Genomic DNA, 19,517 nt, shown 5'->3' with positions numbered 1-19,517 from the left:
GCAGGAATTGAGCTAGCATAAATTAGCCCTTCTGCCATGCCTTTCTTCCAAGGATCTCAAAGTACTTTTCAAACAATAAAATTAAGCCTCATTCACAGATGATTAGGCATCTCCTATTTTGGACAATGCTGGTCCCTGTCCACTGGTTCTGGTGTGCTTTAAGTTTCAGAGTCTGAACAACTCCAGGCATTCCTTCTGATTTGGGGTCTTTGAGTATCCTTTTGGGGCCTGTGCCCCTTCTTGTGACCTGGGACCCATTGTCCTGCTACTTAGCCCCTGACTAGTGGTGACCCCTTAGATTTTCATGTAGTTGAAACACCTCTTTCCTTTATCTGTACTTGTGTGGGAGTTCTGGATTACAGTTCACTCTTGAACGCACAGGCTTCCTAATATCTTAGTGGCATAAGAAATGCACAGATCTAGATAAGAAAATACTCTTTTAAGTATTTACTCTTAAGTATTACTCATCTCTTACCCTCTCCTGTCCAGAGCTTGCTATATTTCAGTCTGTAACTTTCCCCTCTAAGTCTGTTTTTTTTTTTTTTATATATTTCCCCCTAAGACCATCATTTCTTTGTTCAGTATGTGATAATTTAGAAGTTGCCTTCCTGCAGTCAGGTGGGAGTAGTAGTTTACACTAGCTCCTCCCTCTGTTGTCTATATGTGGTTAAAGTACAGATGTTACGGTTAACTATTCTCCATTGCTAGACAGAGGCATTGTATGATGCAGCAATTTTCATAGTAACTGAAACTTGCAAGTTGTACATCATTCACTCAGTTCCCTTGTGACATTGTTAATATGCATTAGGATCACACGATCCACACGTCATACCTCTTAAAACTTCTGTGGTAGAATACAACAGTGATTAACAGCACATACCTACATTAAATGATGATAAAACAGCAAGTGAAAAAGGGCACTCCACTCATCTGAAATAGGAGGGAAAATAGAAATGTATAGAATGTAATGACTTGAGAAAAAATTGGCTAGGACACAGGGTTTAAACTCTACTTCTGTGAAGTGTTTTGATTCACAAGCAGTTAAAGACCTGAGTTTTGGGTGTTATCTAAAAGTTAGACTATCCCCGTCTTAATACAGAGAAGCATATGTGCAAATAAGCCTGAACAAATTAGCCATATTGCATATTTTCTCAACCATGCCACCCAATCAACACAAATGGTGCCTTAATGTTTGTTTAAAATTAGAATGGGATTCAAACCTATCTAGGGAAATCTGTTTTTAAATACCTTTGGGAACTTTCAGGGAAGGAGTTATATAGGTTTTCTCTTTTTGAATGGCTTTTAAAGACAACAAGACTGAAGAAAAGAAGGGCTGTGGCATAAAATTAATTTTGAAGGTAGCCTAGATGGGGGTATGGCTAGCTAGGTGAGAAGCTCAGCCTGTCCTTTACTGCCTGAACCAGGGTTGTGTGCACTTAAGAGCAAGACCAGTCCTCCTAACCCTGCAGCCTTCTTGTGACAGGAAGAGAACAGGAGCATCTGTCGGAGTCACAGATGGGCTGTTTAGAGTTCAGCACCACAGGGACCTAGTGGTTCAAAGATTTCTTTCATCGAGAAGGTGGCCAAACATCCGGAATAAAACTAGCAAGGGAATAGCGTGTGAAAACAAGCGCTCTATAAAAGCAGGCTCTAGACTGCATATATTCATGAATAAACAGATTCATTTGGAAGAACTGTCTTCTGCTCCTCCCATCCAGTTATTGCATTCAGATTGTCCTTATCTATTCATTAGCTTTCCCACAGGGTGCTAGTACTCGTCCTTAAATTGAAGAAAAGACCCAAGGACACCTCTCCCTTCCCCGGCCTTCCCAGACTTTGGCAGTAGCTATTCAAAGTTGAACCAAAGATATAAGTATGCATGTATGCAACTGATTTCAAATAATGCTTTTCTGATTTAAACACTGCACGGAGACTTGGGAGATTCTGGGTTCAAATTGATGCTCTGCTGCAGATGTCCTGGGTGACTTTGGGTAAGTCACTTAATCCCTCTTGCCCATGGGTTCTTAGTTCTCCTTTTGTAAAGGGAGGAAGCTGTTTTTCCTCCAGCCTTTGTCTGTCTTATCTAATTAAATTTAAACTGAATAAGCTATCTTTTATGTGTATGCACAGTGCTTAGTGGCGGGGGGAGCTCAATCTTAGTATGGACTTGTAATTGCTTCCATACGATCACTGTTGTAATTCCTTTATTTCCAGAGGGCTTTGTGCTCTAAAAGCAATAAGGAGAAACCTGGAATGCAATAATGGAAGTGGTGAAATAAAAGCTAAACAATGGAGGGAAAGGGTTGATGTTTAGATATATTTAGTCCTGGAAGAAGATTGCAGGATCAAGCAGCTGTGCAGAAGGTCTTAAAATAAGTCCAATACTGCAAGTGGAGCACATTGCTCTCTTTTGGCTTTTTATGTATTTTTGCCATGTGACCAGTTTGCTTGTCTTTTAATCCTAACTTACTAGTTAACACATAGGAGAAGTAAGAATGCAACATTTTAGAGATGCCGAAATCCCCTTTCATACCCCACTGGTGTAGGTTTGCTTTGCTTAGGTTGCTGTATTTCTTTAGCCTTCTATGAAGCAATCCATTTAGCCCATAAATTCTCATAGGATAGGTTCTTCTGGAGGGACTCCAGGCTCCAGTCACTATGGTGTAAATCACAAATGACAAGTACATGAGACCTGTCAGGAAGCACTTACTTGCGGGTTTGAAGCAGTAGCCTACTGTGTGCAGAGAATATCAAGATGCCAAGCTGGTCTCTGTCAGTCAGCATGAATTGCAGAGTTCCTAAAACTTTTGTACTTTTGTACTAAAGGTATATAATTAATAAGTTTGATCACAGCCAGAAACCATGATTCCAGGGGCTCCATTCTATGTTTGTTTTACGGCTTTATTGTTTTATGGTTTTATTGCATAGGTTGTGCAATATAAAGAGCAGCTGTGTATGGATAAAATCCAGAGACAGTATTTGGGAGAACAGTCAGGTGCATGGCTTCTGTTGAGAGTCCATGAGAGCTGGGCACCTAATTGCCCTTAGTCTGTTGAAAATCTCATACTTCTTTAGATTATACTGGTACTTTATCATAGATGCTATACTTTAGTAGAAGTATAGTAACAATTACAACATTTCTCCAATATTGCTGGGGAGTGGGGAGGGGAAGGAGTCCATTTCTCCAATATTGCTGGGGAGTGGGGAGGGGAAGGAGTTCAAGCTAACATCCCATATCTAGATGGATACACTACTCTGCATCCAGAAGGTTTTGCCTCAGGTCCATCTCTGTTCTTAACACTTGTACTCTAATATATATCTGAATCTTAGGTTTTTAGATTTCTCAAATGCATGTGGTAGTTTTCTGCCTAGAATTTTTCTATTTTTTAAGGACACATTATAGAACAGCATTTGTTTGGCCTCAATGCGACATGAAGAAAACAAAGATAAGAGGGTGAAATGAGGCAAAAAAAAGGCTGGAGGAAGGAGGCTTGTGAAACTGGAGTTGAGGACAGACTCATTGCAGCAGGAAAGAACACTGTAACTTAATTATTGGAAGAAGTATGGAAAATGAGAGTTTATACAAGGAAAAAACATACCAAGTTTTATGTATTGTTCTTGGCATCTAGTCATTATTGTGTATGCTTGCTAGAGTAACACTTAAGAAAACTAGCGCAACCCATGTTTTTTATTATTTAGTGTATGATGATAGTGGTCACAAAACAAGAAGAAATGTTCACAATTTTATATCCAACTTTTGCAGCCAGCTGATTGCCTTATGTGTAGTATTGTGCAGACCCAGTAGAGTTCCATTAAATGCACAGAGAGGGCTTCTTTGTCATTTCTCCAGTCCACCCTTTCTATATGGTTTGCTCCCAGTATTCTGCACAGGCCACTGCATCCGGTGTTGGTGTTGCCAAATTTGGTGGGGTGCATTATGGTGCTGCAGGGCATCTCAGGAAATAGATGATCCATGGGTTGCTTCTCCTAACAAACATATTGGTCATTTACTTAGAGGCCCCACTCTCAATCTGTTCAGGCTCCGCCATCTATGCCACTTGTAATTGGAGCCAGATGCTAACTCCTCACTGGGGGGTGATTCTTCACCAGCTCCATTCAACAGCTTTGTTGCCTAGTTTCTCCCATTCTTTTTTGCCAGAAGGTAGTTCTGGGTGATTCCAGTGATGTGGTCAATAACGGTAAAGGACAAAGTGCTGTTTCTTGGTGAGAGACAATGGTGTGCTGGTTGATGTCCATATAGCAGGTAGCAGTCATCTGACTCTTGTATCTGCCAGTCAATGCTGCCTGCTACTTTCTTCCTGATAGTGCATATAGGCAGGGAACAGGGGTGGATTTTAGGCAACCTGTTACAATTCTGTGTGTATCAGTTAGGACAGTGTCAATGTTTACTGTGACTTGAGCATGCCCAGGTGGTGCAGGCATATTCAACCACAGAGAAACAAAGTGCTAAAGCAGTAGTGCATAGGGTGGATGGTTGTGCACAAAATGTTGTTTTGTGTATTGACCTTGGCTTTGATATTAAATATGTATTTTTTTGTAACTAAGTGTACAGTCCAGTAAACTGGGTGTTTCTGATGTTCAAGAGACTGGTCAGTCCAGGTGACATTCAGGTGTCATTTTGCATTTAGGATTCTCAGATGAAAAACACAGATTTGAGTTTTGCAAGGGTTGGATTTGAGAGAAAATAAAACCTTGTTTAGGTTGTAATCTGACATCTTGTTCAGTGCCCTCTCCAGGATCTTCTCTGTGTCCTCAAAACTTTTCTGCTGTGTGGTAATGTAGAAATTGTCAGCATAGATGAAACAGACTGGTAGGAAGTGGCTAATCATTAATGTAGATGTTGAATAAAAGTGGGGCAAGCACACTGCCTTGTGGTAAGCCATTTTTTTGTGAGTGCTATCTATTTTTCTGTTCATGACTTAGTTATGGTGTTTTTTTAATGGGGAAGTATGTATGTTGTAAGAATAGGGTGAAAGTAGACTGTTCTTCATGGTGCACCCTGGGTTATGCTAAATAGTCTACAACACGATGATGCTAAACTGTCCTTTGGACCTCATGGCCAATGATCATGAAGACAAAAGAACAATCTGTGTAATATAGCTTCAGTATAAAGGTACTGGGCTGAACTATGCGAAACAGAACATAGCTCTAACCAGGATGTTCGTTTCTTTTCCTTTTGTCCTTTTCTTAGGTTTTGAGCTTGGCTTTGCCATGGCAAGTCCCAATGCTCTGGTGTGCTGGGAAGCTCAATTTGGTGACTTTCACAACACTGCGCAGTGCATAATAGACCAGTTCATCAGCTCGGGGCAGGCAAAGTGGGTTCGTCACAATGGGATTGTGCTGCTTTTGCCACATGGAATGGAAGGAATGGTAAGGCTTTCACTAACTTGCTGGAACAGGAAGCATGCATGAACATAAAGCTATAGAATAAAAGCTACAGACAAGTTCCCTTTTTGCAATAGACGTGTGGATGCATGATCCTTAATTTTTTTTAACGAGAAATGAATGTGGTGCTGACATGTTAAAGTATTCTTTTGCTGTATAAATGTGTGCGTGTTTGGACACTTACAGAAGTTACATTTTTCCTGTGATGAGGTCCCTAAAAGCACTTTACAGCTGTAACATAACTGTATGGCTGCAGAGTGCTTTTAAAATGGCTCATCCATGGAAAAAAAAATAACCATCCTTAAATCAGCTGTTAGATGAAGGTGTTCTAGAGCACAGCGCCTTAGGGAACCCATGTACAGGTATCCTGTGAGGGTTAATTTAGGGTGATTCTGCTTATATCCCATGTGCATTTGTGGGGCTGTCTCACAATCCCCAAGGACAGTCTGCTTCCTGTGTAGTGTGGGAAGGAGGGAGAGGGGGGTTGGGGAAGGTACCCCTGCTGGAGTCTTGGAGAGGAGTCAGTCTGGGCCTGGAAAGCAGATGTTTGGGGGAGCTCCCCCACCAGCTCCTGGCAGGAGCGTTTTGTCAACAGCCCTGGCTGCCGTGCCAGGAGCTGGAGCAGTGGTTGGGGAGAATCCAAGCTCCCTCCCCCACTAGCGTGGTCATGCTTGAGGACAGTCCAGAGGAGAGCCATGTGAATGATTAGAGGACAAGAGGGCAGGCCTTATGAGGAGAGACTTGGCACTCTTCAGCCTGGAGAAGTGTAGGCTCAGGGGTGACTTGGTGGCAGCCTGTAAGTATATAAGGGGTGTACATCAGGAACTGGGAGAACTTCTGTTCACCAGAGCACACCGTGGGAAGACTAGGTCCAACAGTCACAAACTCTTGGAAGACCATGTTAAGCTGGACACAAGGAAAAACTTCTTTACTGTCCGAGTCCTCAGGGCCTGGAATAAACTCCCCAGAGGTGGTGCAGGAACCTACTCTGGATTCCTTTAAGAAACACTTGGATGCCTATCTTGCTGGGATCATTTGACCCCTGCTGACTGCCTGCCCTTTGGGCAGGGGGCTGGACCTCATGATCTTGCGAGGTCCCTTCCAGCCCTAATGTCTGTGAAGTCTACGAAATACAGCCAACCTGGACAGGCTTGTGAGATGGGCAGACTTCGATCTGATGATGTTTAATATGGAGAAATGTAAAGCACTCCATCTGGGGAGAAATAATTCACAACACACTTACAGGCTCGGCAGTGCTATGCTTGCCAGCACCACAACTGAACAAGATCTGAGTGTTGATAGACAACAAAATGACCATGAGCCACCAATGTGATGCTGTAGCTGGCAGATCTAATAAAATGCTGGCATGCATCTACCGAGGCATCTTGAGCAAGGCTAAGGATGTCATCCTCCAGCTGTACTCAGCCTTGGTGAGACTGCAGCTGGAGTACTGCATGCAGTTCTGGGCATCGCACTTCAGGGAGGATGTGGAGAAGCTAGGGAGTTCAGAGGAGGGCCCCCCCTGGATCCTGACCCATAATGCCTCAGTGTTCCCCTCTTCCACCCCCGCCTGAATGGTGGAAGACGTATACTGCTCCTTAACATAGAGTGCTACCCCCCGACCTTTTTTCCCCACTCTGTCATGCCTATGCAACCTATAGCCCTCAATGCCTACTGCCCAGTCATGTGTAGAATCCTACCATGTCTCGGTTAGTCCGACTAGGTCGTACTGGGTGCTAGCAAGCAAGAGTGCGAGCTCCTGCTTGTTCCCCATACTCCTGGTGTTTGTATAAAGACATTTTAGTCCCCCAAAGGGGGCTCTTGGTGCCCCTGTGCCTTGATGGCATGTGTTCCCTTTATTACTTACCTGGTGTGGTCTGGTGCCTTGTTTATGGCTTACCAACCCCTTAATACTTACCTGGTGTGATCTGGCATCTTGTTTGTGGTTTACCAGCCCTGGGCTCTCTTTGACCACCGGTTCCCTGACCTCCGTCGAGCCTAGTTTAAAGCTCTTCGGAGGAGATCAGCCAACCTGCGGGTGAACAGATACTTACCTCTGGGAGAGGGATGAAGATCATCATCTCCCAGGAAGCCTCCTCCCTGGAAGTTCTGGTCATGGCTGTGGAATCTGAAGCTCTCCTGAAGACACCAACTCTGGAGCTGCCGGTTGACTTCCTTGATGCAGGCACCCTGGCATCTCCGGCTGCTGCCAACCGGAAGGATGGAAGAAAATACAACCTGTGCCCCAGTCTTCTTGAGGCCGTCTCCCAGTTCATGGAAGTCCTTCACGAAGCAGTCAGGGCTGGTCCTAGCCGCATCATTGGCTCCCACATGGACGAGGACCATGGGGTAGTAGTCAGAGGGCTTAATGAGAGCAGGAATCGCCTCAGTGATGTCCCTGATCTTAGCTCCAGGCATGCAGGAGACTTCTCTTGCCATAGGATCCAGTCGACAGATCGGCCTCTCCGTGCCTCTCAGGATTGAGCCCCCACCACAATCACTCGGCGTGTCTTCTTCTGCCTGGGCAGTGATCCCCCAGCCTGCCCAGTAGGGGCTACAGGGATCACAACCTCTTCAGGAAAATGCTCCTCCTTTGTCTCCTCCATGGTTGTCAGGGCCCCGTATTTGTTCCCCACATGCAATGGAGAAGCAGACACCGGGCCCCACCACCTGGATCCAGAGGTGACTGTCCTCCACTCCCCTGCTGCAGACTCCTCACGTGGAATTTCACCCGTGGGCATCTGGAGCTGTAAGGAATGGAAATACCCGTCAATCACAGCATCATCATCCCTAATCCCCTTTAGCCTGTTCACTGCCTCCTGGAGTTCCCTCACTTGCTCCTCCAAAGCCCAAAGGTGGGCACATGAGGGACAGGTGAGGCCCGAAAGTGGGCACATGAGGGACTATGAAGGTACTGAGTGCTCTGAGGTCCCCCTTCCCTTCCTAGTATAGAGAGCAGAACATGTAAATTGCCATAGAAATTACCATGGAGTTGTCAGAAATTCAGCATGACTTCAGTTGAAGAACAGATGGCAAGGGGTGATATGTAAAGGAGCAAGCCCTTGTTCAAACAGAATTAAGCACTAAAAGCCCTGAGAGAGAACAGCAGACATTATATGTGCTTCAGGGGTGGGACGCTTTACTTAGAGCAGCTCCGAGAGCCACTCTAATTAAAACATCTGGAGTGTCTTGTGTATCAATGTCCCCGCGCTTCAAAATGGTGGTGGGAGCACTTTAACTAAAGCTTATTTGATGAGCATCCACGGCCATTTTGCAGCATGGGGATGCTGATATATCAGATGCAGAGGCTGGCTAGAACACGGTATTTACCACGCTTCAGCAGATTTGATTAATTGAGTCTGCTCCAACATGCTACAATTACAACGTGTCGGAGCAACCTCCGCGCTTGTATATAGGCATGGGAATCTCTCTTTAGGATGGGATGCCTGTAATTTTCTCTGCCATGGAAGCTTTGCCTAATTTTAAAAAAAATCACCTATACAAGGAGAGATGACTAACATTAGCAATATATTAAAATAAAGGAGCAGAATAGAGGCTGGATGGGCAATAGAGTCTGACTTATTCTGGCCCACGTGCCTCTCCTTTATTGTGAAGTCAAGCTAATTGTACTTACTTGGTCAGTAAAGTGTCTTCATTTCCTGAAAACACTATCCACATGCTAGATATCTGAACTCTAGCACAGTGCAAAATCCTTATTAAGGATATCTAATGAATAGTTAGTTAGCTTACTTGTGCCAGCTAAAATTTAATCATGCTAAATGCATTGCAGTATTCATTCAGGGAACTGGTGGTTCAGGTTGTGTTCCAGCTGTTAGTGCCCTGGAGACATCATGCCTTACACATGCTGCTTGTTTTTAAGGGAACGTAAGTTTGGTTTCACTACCACACGTCACCCTCCTGAAATGGCAAGTAGGTTCTTGTCACAGATACCCCTCTGCTTTGCCCAAACATGTTGAATTAAGACAGAAATTCTTGGTAGCTGCCTTGGATCAGGTAGCTGTGCCTGATCCAAACCTAGCTTAAAGCACTTACCATCATGGCTTTATTGAGGGGAGCCTCTTGTTCATTTCTTCAAAGCCTCCCTCTTTTTTAGCTGTTGCTGTTACAATGCTTCTCTGCTTGAGAGGGTGGAGCAGCCTGGTCCAGTGCTGCTCTGTGATGATTAGGCTGACAGGAAGCATAAGTGCAATGAGTGATCTAGTCAGACATCTAAACTGTCGGCTGTTGTGTTTAAAATGTGATTACCAGGGCCCGGAGCATTCTTCAGCCAGGCCTGAGAGATTTCTGCAGATGAGCAATGATGATCCTGATGCTTATCCAGTAAGTAGACTTGTCAGCAGTAATGACTTTCCTTTGGCTTTCAGCTTTTCAGAGGTTTATTTTAAGCAGGGTTTTTGTTGGCTTTATCACATGAGATATTTATTTATTGCCACCAAATAGCACTTAACTGTCTGTTCTGAGAGGAAAAAAATAAAGTTGGCTCAGGGAGATCGTTCTTATAGGACAACTAGTTGAAATATTGGGCTTTAGAATGGTATTCTACAGCTAATGATGAGATGCAATAGGTAGATCCTTTGGAAAAAATGGGTAGGGAGAGTGAGGAGTTGTTAAGAATTACACACATGCAACTGCGTTAAAAATACTTTTAACGTTGTAAATTCAGGCACTCAGAAGTTGGGGAGTGTCAGAAGTAAACTTGCCAGTGCTTTGTAACATGCTTTTCCACCCTAGTCCTTTTTCACTGGGGAACTCACTCCTGTGGATGTACCCACTTGCAAGACCTACTTCCCTTGAGCATTTATAACTATCACACCATTAAATCGTGAATGCCAGTTGCAGCTTCCTTGCCCAGTCCCAGGGCCAGATTCTGATCCACCTATTAGGCATGTAAGTAGACTTATGCATCTAAGTGCAATTTTATTGTGGCCTCCTATTATGGTGCTGTGTCAAAGTATCAGGGAGTAGCAATTATAGACAAAGTTCAGCTTTGTTCCTATAGCCACTGGCTGGAACACAATCATTTGTTCTGTGGGGAAAGCATATGAACAGCGTAGTGAGAAGTTCAAATGCGTTTGCTAGGGAAGTAATCTTCAGAGTTTTTTTGTTATTAAACTCCTAAGAAGCTTCTACTGAATACAAGTAAAAAGAGCCAAAGCCTGCTGAAATCAGTAGTTAGGGGATGCTTTTCATTGACTTCCGTGGGCTCTTGTTTAGAACTTGAGTGATGGAGGAGAAAGTATTGAACAGGTTTTTTGTTATGCATTTGTTAAAGCAGAGTTTGTAGCCTCTAGTGCTCCAGAACTGCTGTATTTCCTAGGTTTCAATGTTATGGATTTTGGTGTGCAAGGAAGGAAGTGGACAAGAGAGGATGGAATGAAAAGGAAGGGAGACTTTTGATGCCTTTTTAATGCCTTATTTAGGAGTTTAGTGAACACTTTGAAGTTTCCCAGCTCTACGAGTGCAACTGGATTGTGGTGAACTGTTCAACTCCAGCCAATTATTTTCATGTCCTCAGAAGACAGATCTCACTGCCATTCAGGAAACCAGTAAGTGTTCAGTTACCCTGCCTTCAAATTACAGTGAGCCACTTGAATTCAGGGTTTTGTTTTTATATTGACATACTACTCAGTAGAAGATGGACTTCAGTAAGAAACTTGAATGCATGCAAACTTTTTGGGGCAAGGTTTGGTTTTCTGGTCAGCTTTCCTTTCATGTGTGCAAACACCTGGCATGCTTTTTAATCACTGATTCCAGGGATTCCATTGCTCACATGGGTTGTGTGTATAAATTCTGCTGCCTCTGGACACAGATGCTGGAGCTTGGAAAGCACATATGTCTGCACAGACAGTACTATCTTCTGCTGACCTGGCTTTCATTTGTATCTGATCTGCACAGACATGTTTTTGCTCCAGTGCAGACACCTGGGGTAGATGTTGTTTCCTTGCATCTCATGATATGTACTGGTATGGTTCAGTCTACTCTTCAACTAGAACAGGTGTATAACGTACATTAGTGGTTCTTCTGCATTAGGGATTTCCATTTGTGTAGCTGTAACACTGTTGGGTGAAGTTGAACCTGGGTACCCATAGAATTGAGATTTGGTACATTTACAATTCATTTGACAAAAGATTTGTCCAAAGCACTTGTTCAGTTTGAGATTCTACTCTCTCAGTCTAGAACAAGGTCAAGCTACCACAGTGCTGTCACTGCCTTGCTTTTCTACCCTGGAGAGCCTGGTAGTTGGAACTGAGATCCATTCTATGAACAGCCCCTTGGGTTACTCGAGTGGCTAGTGTGGCTCATTTTGGTCCTACTAGCACCAAAATGTTAAAATATTTTTAACTTAATGGACCTTTCTGGATTAATTTAGATTCTCTGCAGTTTGAAGACTAAGATATACACTCTGATACTTAGCATTAAAATATATGATGGCTCTCAACCCTAATCCAGTTCATACACTTTAATGCACTGTCTTTTGTCCTCCAAAGGAAATATTTATCCATGCTAAGATTTCCAAAGAGTCTTGGAACTGCAGCTTTAGTGTCTTTTGTGACTCTTTGAAAACCCCAGAGTTAAAGAATCCTAATGTGGAATAAAGGATTTTCAAAGAATATAGTTTTCTTTTTTCTTTGCTTAGCTTAGTCCTATGCACTGGGTAAACTTAGTATCAGTTCTAGGGTGTCACATGCAAGAACTATTTTTGTAGTGTTAATACTGCATGTGTGTGGAAGGTGATGAAGCTAGTAGCAGCCTCTGAGATTTGTAACAATTTGTTTTTACAGCTGATCATTTTGACACCCAAGTCACTGCTGAGGCATCCTGAAGCCAAATCCAGTTTTGATGAAATGGTATCTGGTAGGTCCAGTTACAACATTTGTAGACACATTCATTTATGAGCAGTTAATCCTTAATACAGGGCCCAGAGTGTTCATTCGACAGATAATGAACTTCCTAGGAGATCAAAACCCATTACTTCCACAGCAACTGCAAAGTGCACGTGGAAAAGAAATCTCTCAGGATTTTGGAAGAGCCTGGATCCAAATAATGAATCTTCTCTTTAGTTTCAGTAACATCTCATAATTGCCTGTATAAAGTCCTCATAAGGCACCTTGTTCTAAACAATCCCCCACTTAATTTTTCTTCCAAGGAGTGACTTGTCACTTGCTTCCACTTTCAGTTCTGGACACCTTCTGTCCTGTTGCAAATTTAATTAAGGTACTAACCAGGAGAAGTGGAGAATTAAACGTCTGACAGCCTGAAGCTTTGCTGGAAAGCACAGTGAGGCAGTAGTACCTGTTGGCTATGTAGGATGCAGGCATGCAACTCTCTTACTATAGGATTTTACTGGGCACGTCTACACATGCTGAATTAAGGTGCTTTAGCCCAACTTAAGGCACATTAAAGGCATGTGACTACATGTGCGTGCCCTTAATACACCGTAAAATGGCAATTTTAGGCTACTTGCGCCTAAATTTGATACCTGCAAAAGCAAGTATCAAATTTAGGCACGAATAGCTAACGTGCATTAACACGTGTGGATGCGTTAAAACACATTAACGCTGTGTATGGACTGACGTGGGACTAACTTCCCACGTCAGTCTATGCACACAGTGTTAATACGCTTTAATGTGCACATGGGTAGATGCAAGCCTAAATTGCCTTAATGCACATTAAATGTAGGTGCGCCTAAATGTGTAGATATGCCCACTCTGTATTAAATTTCCTCTGTGGTAAGGAATGGATGCATGACCAGCTTTTCCAAGCTAGCTGCATGCAGTAGGTTTGTTATAGTGCCTGGCCCCTGGGTAGAGGAGGAGCTGGTTTACACTGAGTAAAGGGCTATCTTAAGATGAAACCAACTGACTAGGGGAGCAGACACTTGACCATGATACCAGTGTACCTTTAAACAAGCTAACTTAAATGCATTTACAGTTACCTCTCAGAAGGGAAGGAGTAACTTGACCATAAGTGGGCCAAACCTGAGCCAGGGTAATGTGTGTTAATTATTCTTCTGCAGTAATTCTTTTTTTGGGGTAAGTCTGCTGGTGTCAGTTGTATACTAGTTCAGGTTTTGTCTACATCGATCTCACAAAATCCTGTTACTAAAGGCAAAACAGGTGACTGTGTGTTTCCTGTTGTGCCTAGTAACGAGATTCAATAAGATATGCTTACTTTGTGAGCTGTCCCAGGATAGCTGCTTGTGTGCCCATTCCTAATTTGGTGTTACTTGTATTTGGCATACAAAACCAATGTAAATTAACCAAGTTAGGTGTTTGTCTGTCCTCTTACTATTTACTTTCCATACTTATTCTGTATTAATCTATGGTAGTGGCCAAAGGTTCTAGTCCAATATTCAAATAGACGTACTTGAATGTTGTTACTGTAAGTGAATACAAAGGGTTAAGTATATTAGCTCGCCACCTTGCTTGTTTGTTTGTTTTTTTTATTAAAGTGTGCAGGCTGAAAGGAGGAGGCTGGCTCCATAAAGCACAGATTCATAGTTGTCTTAAAATGTGAACTCTGCTCAGTCAGACTAGATAAGTTGGACATAAATCAGTTTTTTCATGCATTTGAATCTGTTCTTCTCTGTAAGATAAATGGTGCAAACAGGACTTTATTTTCCTGGTATGTGGGTGTGTTGCATTGGTTCAGACTTGGAGGTCAATGCTACTTTTTGCCACTTCATGGTTGGTTGAGACAGGAATAGCTGTAATCAGTTATAGGAGTGAAAGATGGAAAAGACCTGTAAGACCAAGTCTATCTCCCTGCCCATGCAGGATTGCCCCTATTGTGCACTCTAGTTTTGTGTGTCCCTAGCAAAAGTTTCAACCAAGTCTCCTGAGACACGTCCAGAGGGAGAATACATCTTACTCTTGGGTAGTTTTGTGATATACAGTCTAAATTGTATTACATAGTTATTTCCATTACTGGTTTCTTGTCTCCTCTTTCCAGATAATCCTCTTTTAATGTCTCAAACAGAAGGCTTTGATCACACAAAGAGGCTAGTAACATAGTCTTAATATTTCACTGGAATATAAAATAGAAGGTGGCATGTGGAGAATGTAACTTAAGTCATTCTAAAATGCATTTCATTTCAGACTTAAATGCAGAATTAACAGATGTTTTTCTTACTTGATGGCATGCCCTGTTAACATATATCCATGTCAGCAATGAAAGGCTATTAAGTCCAGTCTACGGCACACAAAATGTAGATAAAAACAGCAGTCCAGTGCATGCCAAAAGAGAAATTGGTGTTTAAAATCTGCTTTCAGGAGAGCTGGGATAAGCTGCTCATCTTGTAATGGGCTGCCTTCTAGAGTGTGTTCAAATAAACGGTGTCAAAGTAACTACTGTTAAAAGATCTTTTGGTATTAATAGGTATGAGCTTCAGACGAGTGATTCCAGAGGAAGGAATTGCAGTGGAAGTGCCGAATAAGGTTAAACGGGTGATTTTCTGTACGGGGAAAGTATACTATGATCTTCTTAAAGAGAGAAAAAACCAAGATTTGGAAGGACAAGTGGCTCTAACTCGACTAGAGCAGGTGAGTGTCCTGATCCTTACTGAAAAGGAGACTTTAAGTGTGTTTTCAGCCACAGATTGTAACTGAGCTAGCTTTTAAATTGTTTGTACTTGCCTGGCATGATGATGATATGTAGCAGTTGTATATAAAGATCAGATTTTCAGAAACATTACTGCTTGCCTGCTTCACAAGGGGCTTAGGAGGATTAGGCAATTTTCCTATCTGTAAAATGGGGATTGTGGGATCAAGAAAAAAATGGCAAAACCATAATTAGAATTTGGTAGCTTCTGGCTCTAACCTCCATTACTCAGTCTGCTAGCTATAACTACCGTGTAGTTTCTAATAAATGGGTAGCAGTTCTACATAAATTTTGACATAAAATTTCTCTGTGGTATCTGACCATGGAAAAGAGAGCTTTGCCATTTATCTTCCAGTGTCCATTCTCCTTTTCAGATCTCTCCATTCCCCTTTGATCTGTTAAAGGAAGAGCTTGAGAGATATCCTGGAGCTGATCTAGTTTGGTGTCAGGAGGAGCACAAAAATAGTGGATTCTATGACTATGTGAAACCTCGTTTCCGCACTATTGTGAACCACACACGACCCATATGGTATGAAATATTAAATGACTGCTGTCTCTTCTGCACTACTGGTTAATGTACCTGCCAGTTGTGGAAAAATCAAATTCCGCCAAACTTGAAAGGTCTGAGTTTGGAATATAAGGGGAAGGGGAGAGGTTAAAAACCTGTATCACTTCAGCAGCTATATCACCAATGCATAAACATCACACTCCCTCCTCCAGTTTGTGTATACCCACCTTGCTTACCTCCTGTTACCTAGTGGATGCTTAAGCAGTAGAGCAGAATATTCTAATCCAATCTCATATCCTGAAGAGGGAGAGCCTGGAAATTTTCATTTTATTGTTATTTCTACTCCCCCTTCCCCACAGCATCTGTAAAACTGAGCTATTTTTCAGTTATACAGAAAAATCAATAGCAGCTTAACAGGCTAACAGCCTCCTGCTCCTCCTCTGCCGTTTTTATATTGCCTGGCTCTGTTGCATATCCATTGTTTTTGAGGAACAGTCTTTCCTTGTAGAAATTCCATTCTATATCTTGGATCTCACAGGAGATAGCTGTTGAATAGGTCATGATCTACTCATGTGATTATTCTTCTCTGAGTTTTTGTTTATTCCCGAACCAGTGTAGGGTGACTGGAGGAGTGATTTGGGCTATCCCTAGTAAGGCTGAGTGTGTGCAACTAAGAAGAGCCACCTACACATAGACCCATACTGTCAAATAGCCCTCTTGGGCCACGTTCCAAGCTGGTGTAGATCAGCTCTATCAAAGGCCATAGAGTAGTTTCATCTGGTCTTCTGTCTTAAACCTACAATAACATTGAATATCCAGGAGGGGCCATAATGGAATGCGTACATCTTCCTGACCCAAACTTAAATGCTACTAACTAGTTTCCGTGTTCACTTTTTAAAGCAGCTTCAACATATTCTGTCTCTTTCCTCTCCTGTTATCCATCTAATTGTCTTGCATTGCATAGGTATGTTGGCCGAGAACCAGCTGCTGCTTCTGCCACAGGTAACAAGAACACTCATATGGTGTCACTCAGAAAATTCCTGGACACGGCTTTCAACCTAGAGGCCTTTGAAGGAAAGATGTTCTGACTTCAGGGCACCAGCCTATCACCTGCATGGCATTATCATCAATTACTGCTTCCAAAGGAGAAAATAAAACTGAATGGGAAAACTACTAGGAATATTGGTTTTTGCTTTCTAAGAGGTTGCAAATAGGCCTTTCCTGCTAAACCAGTGGGTAAACTAGAAATGAAGGAAGGAATGGAAGAAACTTCTACCTGGGATGTATGAGTGTGTATAGGGAGATGTGTGTGTGACTGACCCCATGTGTAGGGCTGGTCTACTGGGGTAAAGAGGCCATGATACAGGAAGAAAACTTGAGGGTTGAGTAGTTTTGACAAAAATGTAGTAGCTCTTCGACGTGGTAAAATTAGATGCATGTTCCTGTCTTAACCTGTATTGAAGAATTCTATCTCTAAGAAGGGGAATTACTGTATTTTCTCTTACACTACACACGTGTACATAAGACATGTATCTTCTTTTAGAAAGACAGAATGAAGAGAAAAAAGAGTTTTCCCAAGTCCTGGCTGCATGGAGCAGTGATGGAGCACTCACCTTCCCTTTTTCTACTCAGGCAGAATCTGGTTTTAACCCTGTCACAGCCACAGCTGAAATGGCAACATATTTTGGTCAAAAGTTACTGCTAATTCAGCAGTAGTTGTAAAAGGGTTAAAATTAGCTGCTGCTGAAGACTGGACTTCATTCCTCCCTCTGCAGCCCATGGCTGGAGGGAAGTGAAAGGAGCAGCAGTAGTGGTTCCTTGCTTTTATCCTGGATAGAAAATCAGCTTCCCTGCTTAAGTTGTGTACCCCAGTTCTGGTGGGCTAATTTCTGGGAAAACAATGCATCTGGTATATGCATAAATATGGTAACCAGCAGCTGACTTCTATAGCATTCTTGGCACTATGGATGAGGATTCCTGCCCTAAAGTGCTTCTTCACTAAATAGAAAAGCCCTCCACGCAAAAGTGACTGGCTCATGACAGGAGTGTCAGCTTTGCTTATGTTGGAAGAAATCCACACCCAGGAAGAATCTAAGTAAAGGGTGAAGAAAAGTAAAGCAGCACGAGGCTCATGGAGCAGCATGAAGAAATAAAGGCCTGCCTGCCACTAGTGAGGCAGGAAGGCTGGCTGGAAAAAAAAAAAGTCAGAATAGAGGAGCAGAGGAAGGATAGGTTTGTGGTGAAGGTGCTGGACTGGGATTCCAATACTTGTGGGTTTGGTTCCTGGCTCTGGTTGTAAATGAAAAGAGAATTGGAAGTGTTTAGGTGAGAGGGAAAGACTTTTTGGAGGACTTGTACTTGCTGTTAGGCCAAAAGCAGGAAAGGATTTCGTTCAGTTGGAATTTTTATTTTAATTTTTTTTTATTATTATTATTTTTAATAACCTGCTCCTTAAGATACTAACCAGCTTGGAATCTGAAATCTGAATGTAAAAATTAACCATCCTTGACAATCCATCTGGTAGTCTGTAATAACAGCTGACATATAGCATGAATTCAGGCCCTGAGGGATTGAGCACTGAAAATATGACTGAAACAAGCTACTAGGCAGAGCCCTTATCTTCTGATCTGTGTGATTCTTTCAGGTATTCATAGGTATATGAAGCTGTTATAAATATCAGAATGAAAATGTTTACAATTTAACTGATCATTATCATCTCATTTAATCAAAACTTGAAATTTTTTTATTTGAAAGCAGGATTATTTTCCCCTTGACTCAACTTGCTTATGGCATTACATGCCAGCGTTGGTACATTTTGCCATGTACAGAGAAAGCAAATTCATTTGAAAAAGAGTTCTGTTAGGATAAGGACTGAATTGTTTCTTGAAACTCAATATTTTAGTCAGATAAAGGCAGATTCTTTCATTTCTAAACATGGGTTTAAGTCAAAACTATGTTTTGAGATGCATTGTTGGAAAAGGAATATTATTTTGCAGGTGTAAAATCACCTGCAGTGAAACTGCAAATATCTTCACTGACAACTTTGGCAGAATAACTGCACTTTGCTTTGGTACCCTATCTAAATTTACTCCCTAGACTTCACAGATTCACTTTAGCATTTCAAGCCTGACTGGAATACCTCTTTTCCATACCTTGCTTCTTCTCTAAGCTGAAGTGATTGGAATGAATGAAGAAGCCAGAGGAGGAGATGCAAGGCATCATAGAGGTGAGAGGAGGATTTGTGAGCAGGGAGGAGGTGGGGAAAAGTTCTGGAAGAAGGAGAAGGATCCTTTTGGAACAATTGGCATTTGACCTGCAAAGGCAGTACAAATACCAAGAGAGCTCAGACTTGGAGAACAATATCAATTAATTTTATATACTTGGCTTCTTTCGGATATGTAGAAATAATACCCTGCTATAGTCGCAGGCAGTGCAGCAGCAGAATGGGACAATAACCCTGCATTCCAAAGTAAGGAAAACGCTAAAAAGGACTCAGGGGCTTTAGTACCTATAAATATTTACCACTGGCCTTTTGTTATAGCAGTTTTACTACAAGAAATGTGGGAACATACAGAAGTTGCTTTTTTTTTTTTTGCCATTTAAAGCATTTTATTGCCACGACTTAACAGAAGTGCATGGCTTTACATTACATTTAAGAAGGGGTACAGCATTTTAAACTAATCCTTGTTAAATGAAGTATTAAATTTGAAGCACTGTATTTTTACAGCACCTAAATTAACTTCTGTATGCTAGTCAAATTTCTGGCAATTCTGCCAATATCCCATGGGCTTTTCAAGCTTCCTTAGTGTTCCCCAGCACCACCAGGGGACCATGCACACATGCATGCACACCTACACCCACCTACGCACTAAGCCTGTGCAAATAGGGAAGTACTCAATTTGGATTCGGCCCCCTACCCCAGCCTCTCTCTCTCATCCCCTGATACCTCTATTTCCACTTTCACTGACTGGCTTCCTTGCCT

General features: G+C 42.3%; 1 protein-coding gene across 11 annotated transcripts in view; it reads left to right on the top strand.

Moving 5' to 3' along the window:
* OGDHL (oxoglutarate dehydrogenase like) overlaps window positions 1–16,700 on the top strand; it is a 97,586-nt gene extending 80,886 nt beyond the window's left edge. For 9 of the 11 annotated variants that reach the window (XM_006029499.3, XM_025210980.1, XM_006029498.3 and 6 more), the window contains 7 exons: window positions 5,213–5,391; window positions 9,676–9,747; window positions 10,848–10,973; window positions 12,210–12,282; window positions 14,806–14,969; window positions 15,402–15,556; window positions 16,500–16,700. In XM_006029499.3, coding sequence (XP_006029561.1) covers window positions 5,213–5,391; window positions 9,676–9,747; window positions 10,848–10,973; window positions 12,210–12,282; window positions 14,806–14,969; window positions 15,402–15,556; window positions 16,500–16,623 — 893 coding nt within the window. In that variant the 3' untranslated portion in view covers window positions 16,624–16,700. Of the gene's footprint in view, window positions 1–5,212; window positions 5,392–9,675; window positions 9,748–10,847; window positions 10,974–12,209; window positions 12,283–14,805; window positions 14,970–15,401; window positions 15,557–16,499 lie in introns of those variants that run through there. The other 2 variants (XR_003095427.1, XM_025210985.1) reach the window with 2 other exon arrangements.
* Window positions 16,701–19,517: the final 2,817 nt, after the last annotated feature.

This window comes from Alligator sinensis, unplaced genomic scaffold, assembly GCF_000455745.1.
Source record: "Alligator sinensis unplaced genomic scaffold, ASM45574v1 scaffold374_1, whole genome shotgun sequence".
Taxonomy (NCBI): Eukaryota; Metazoa; Chordata; order Crocodylia; family Alligatoridae; genus Alligator; species Alligator sinensis.
Note: the sequence above shows the minus strand (reverse complement) of the source record. Positions and strands in the feature narration are given on the sequence as shown.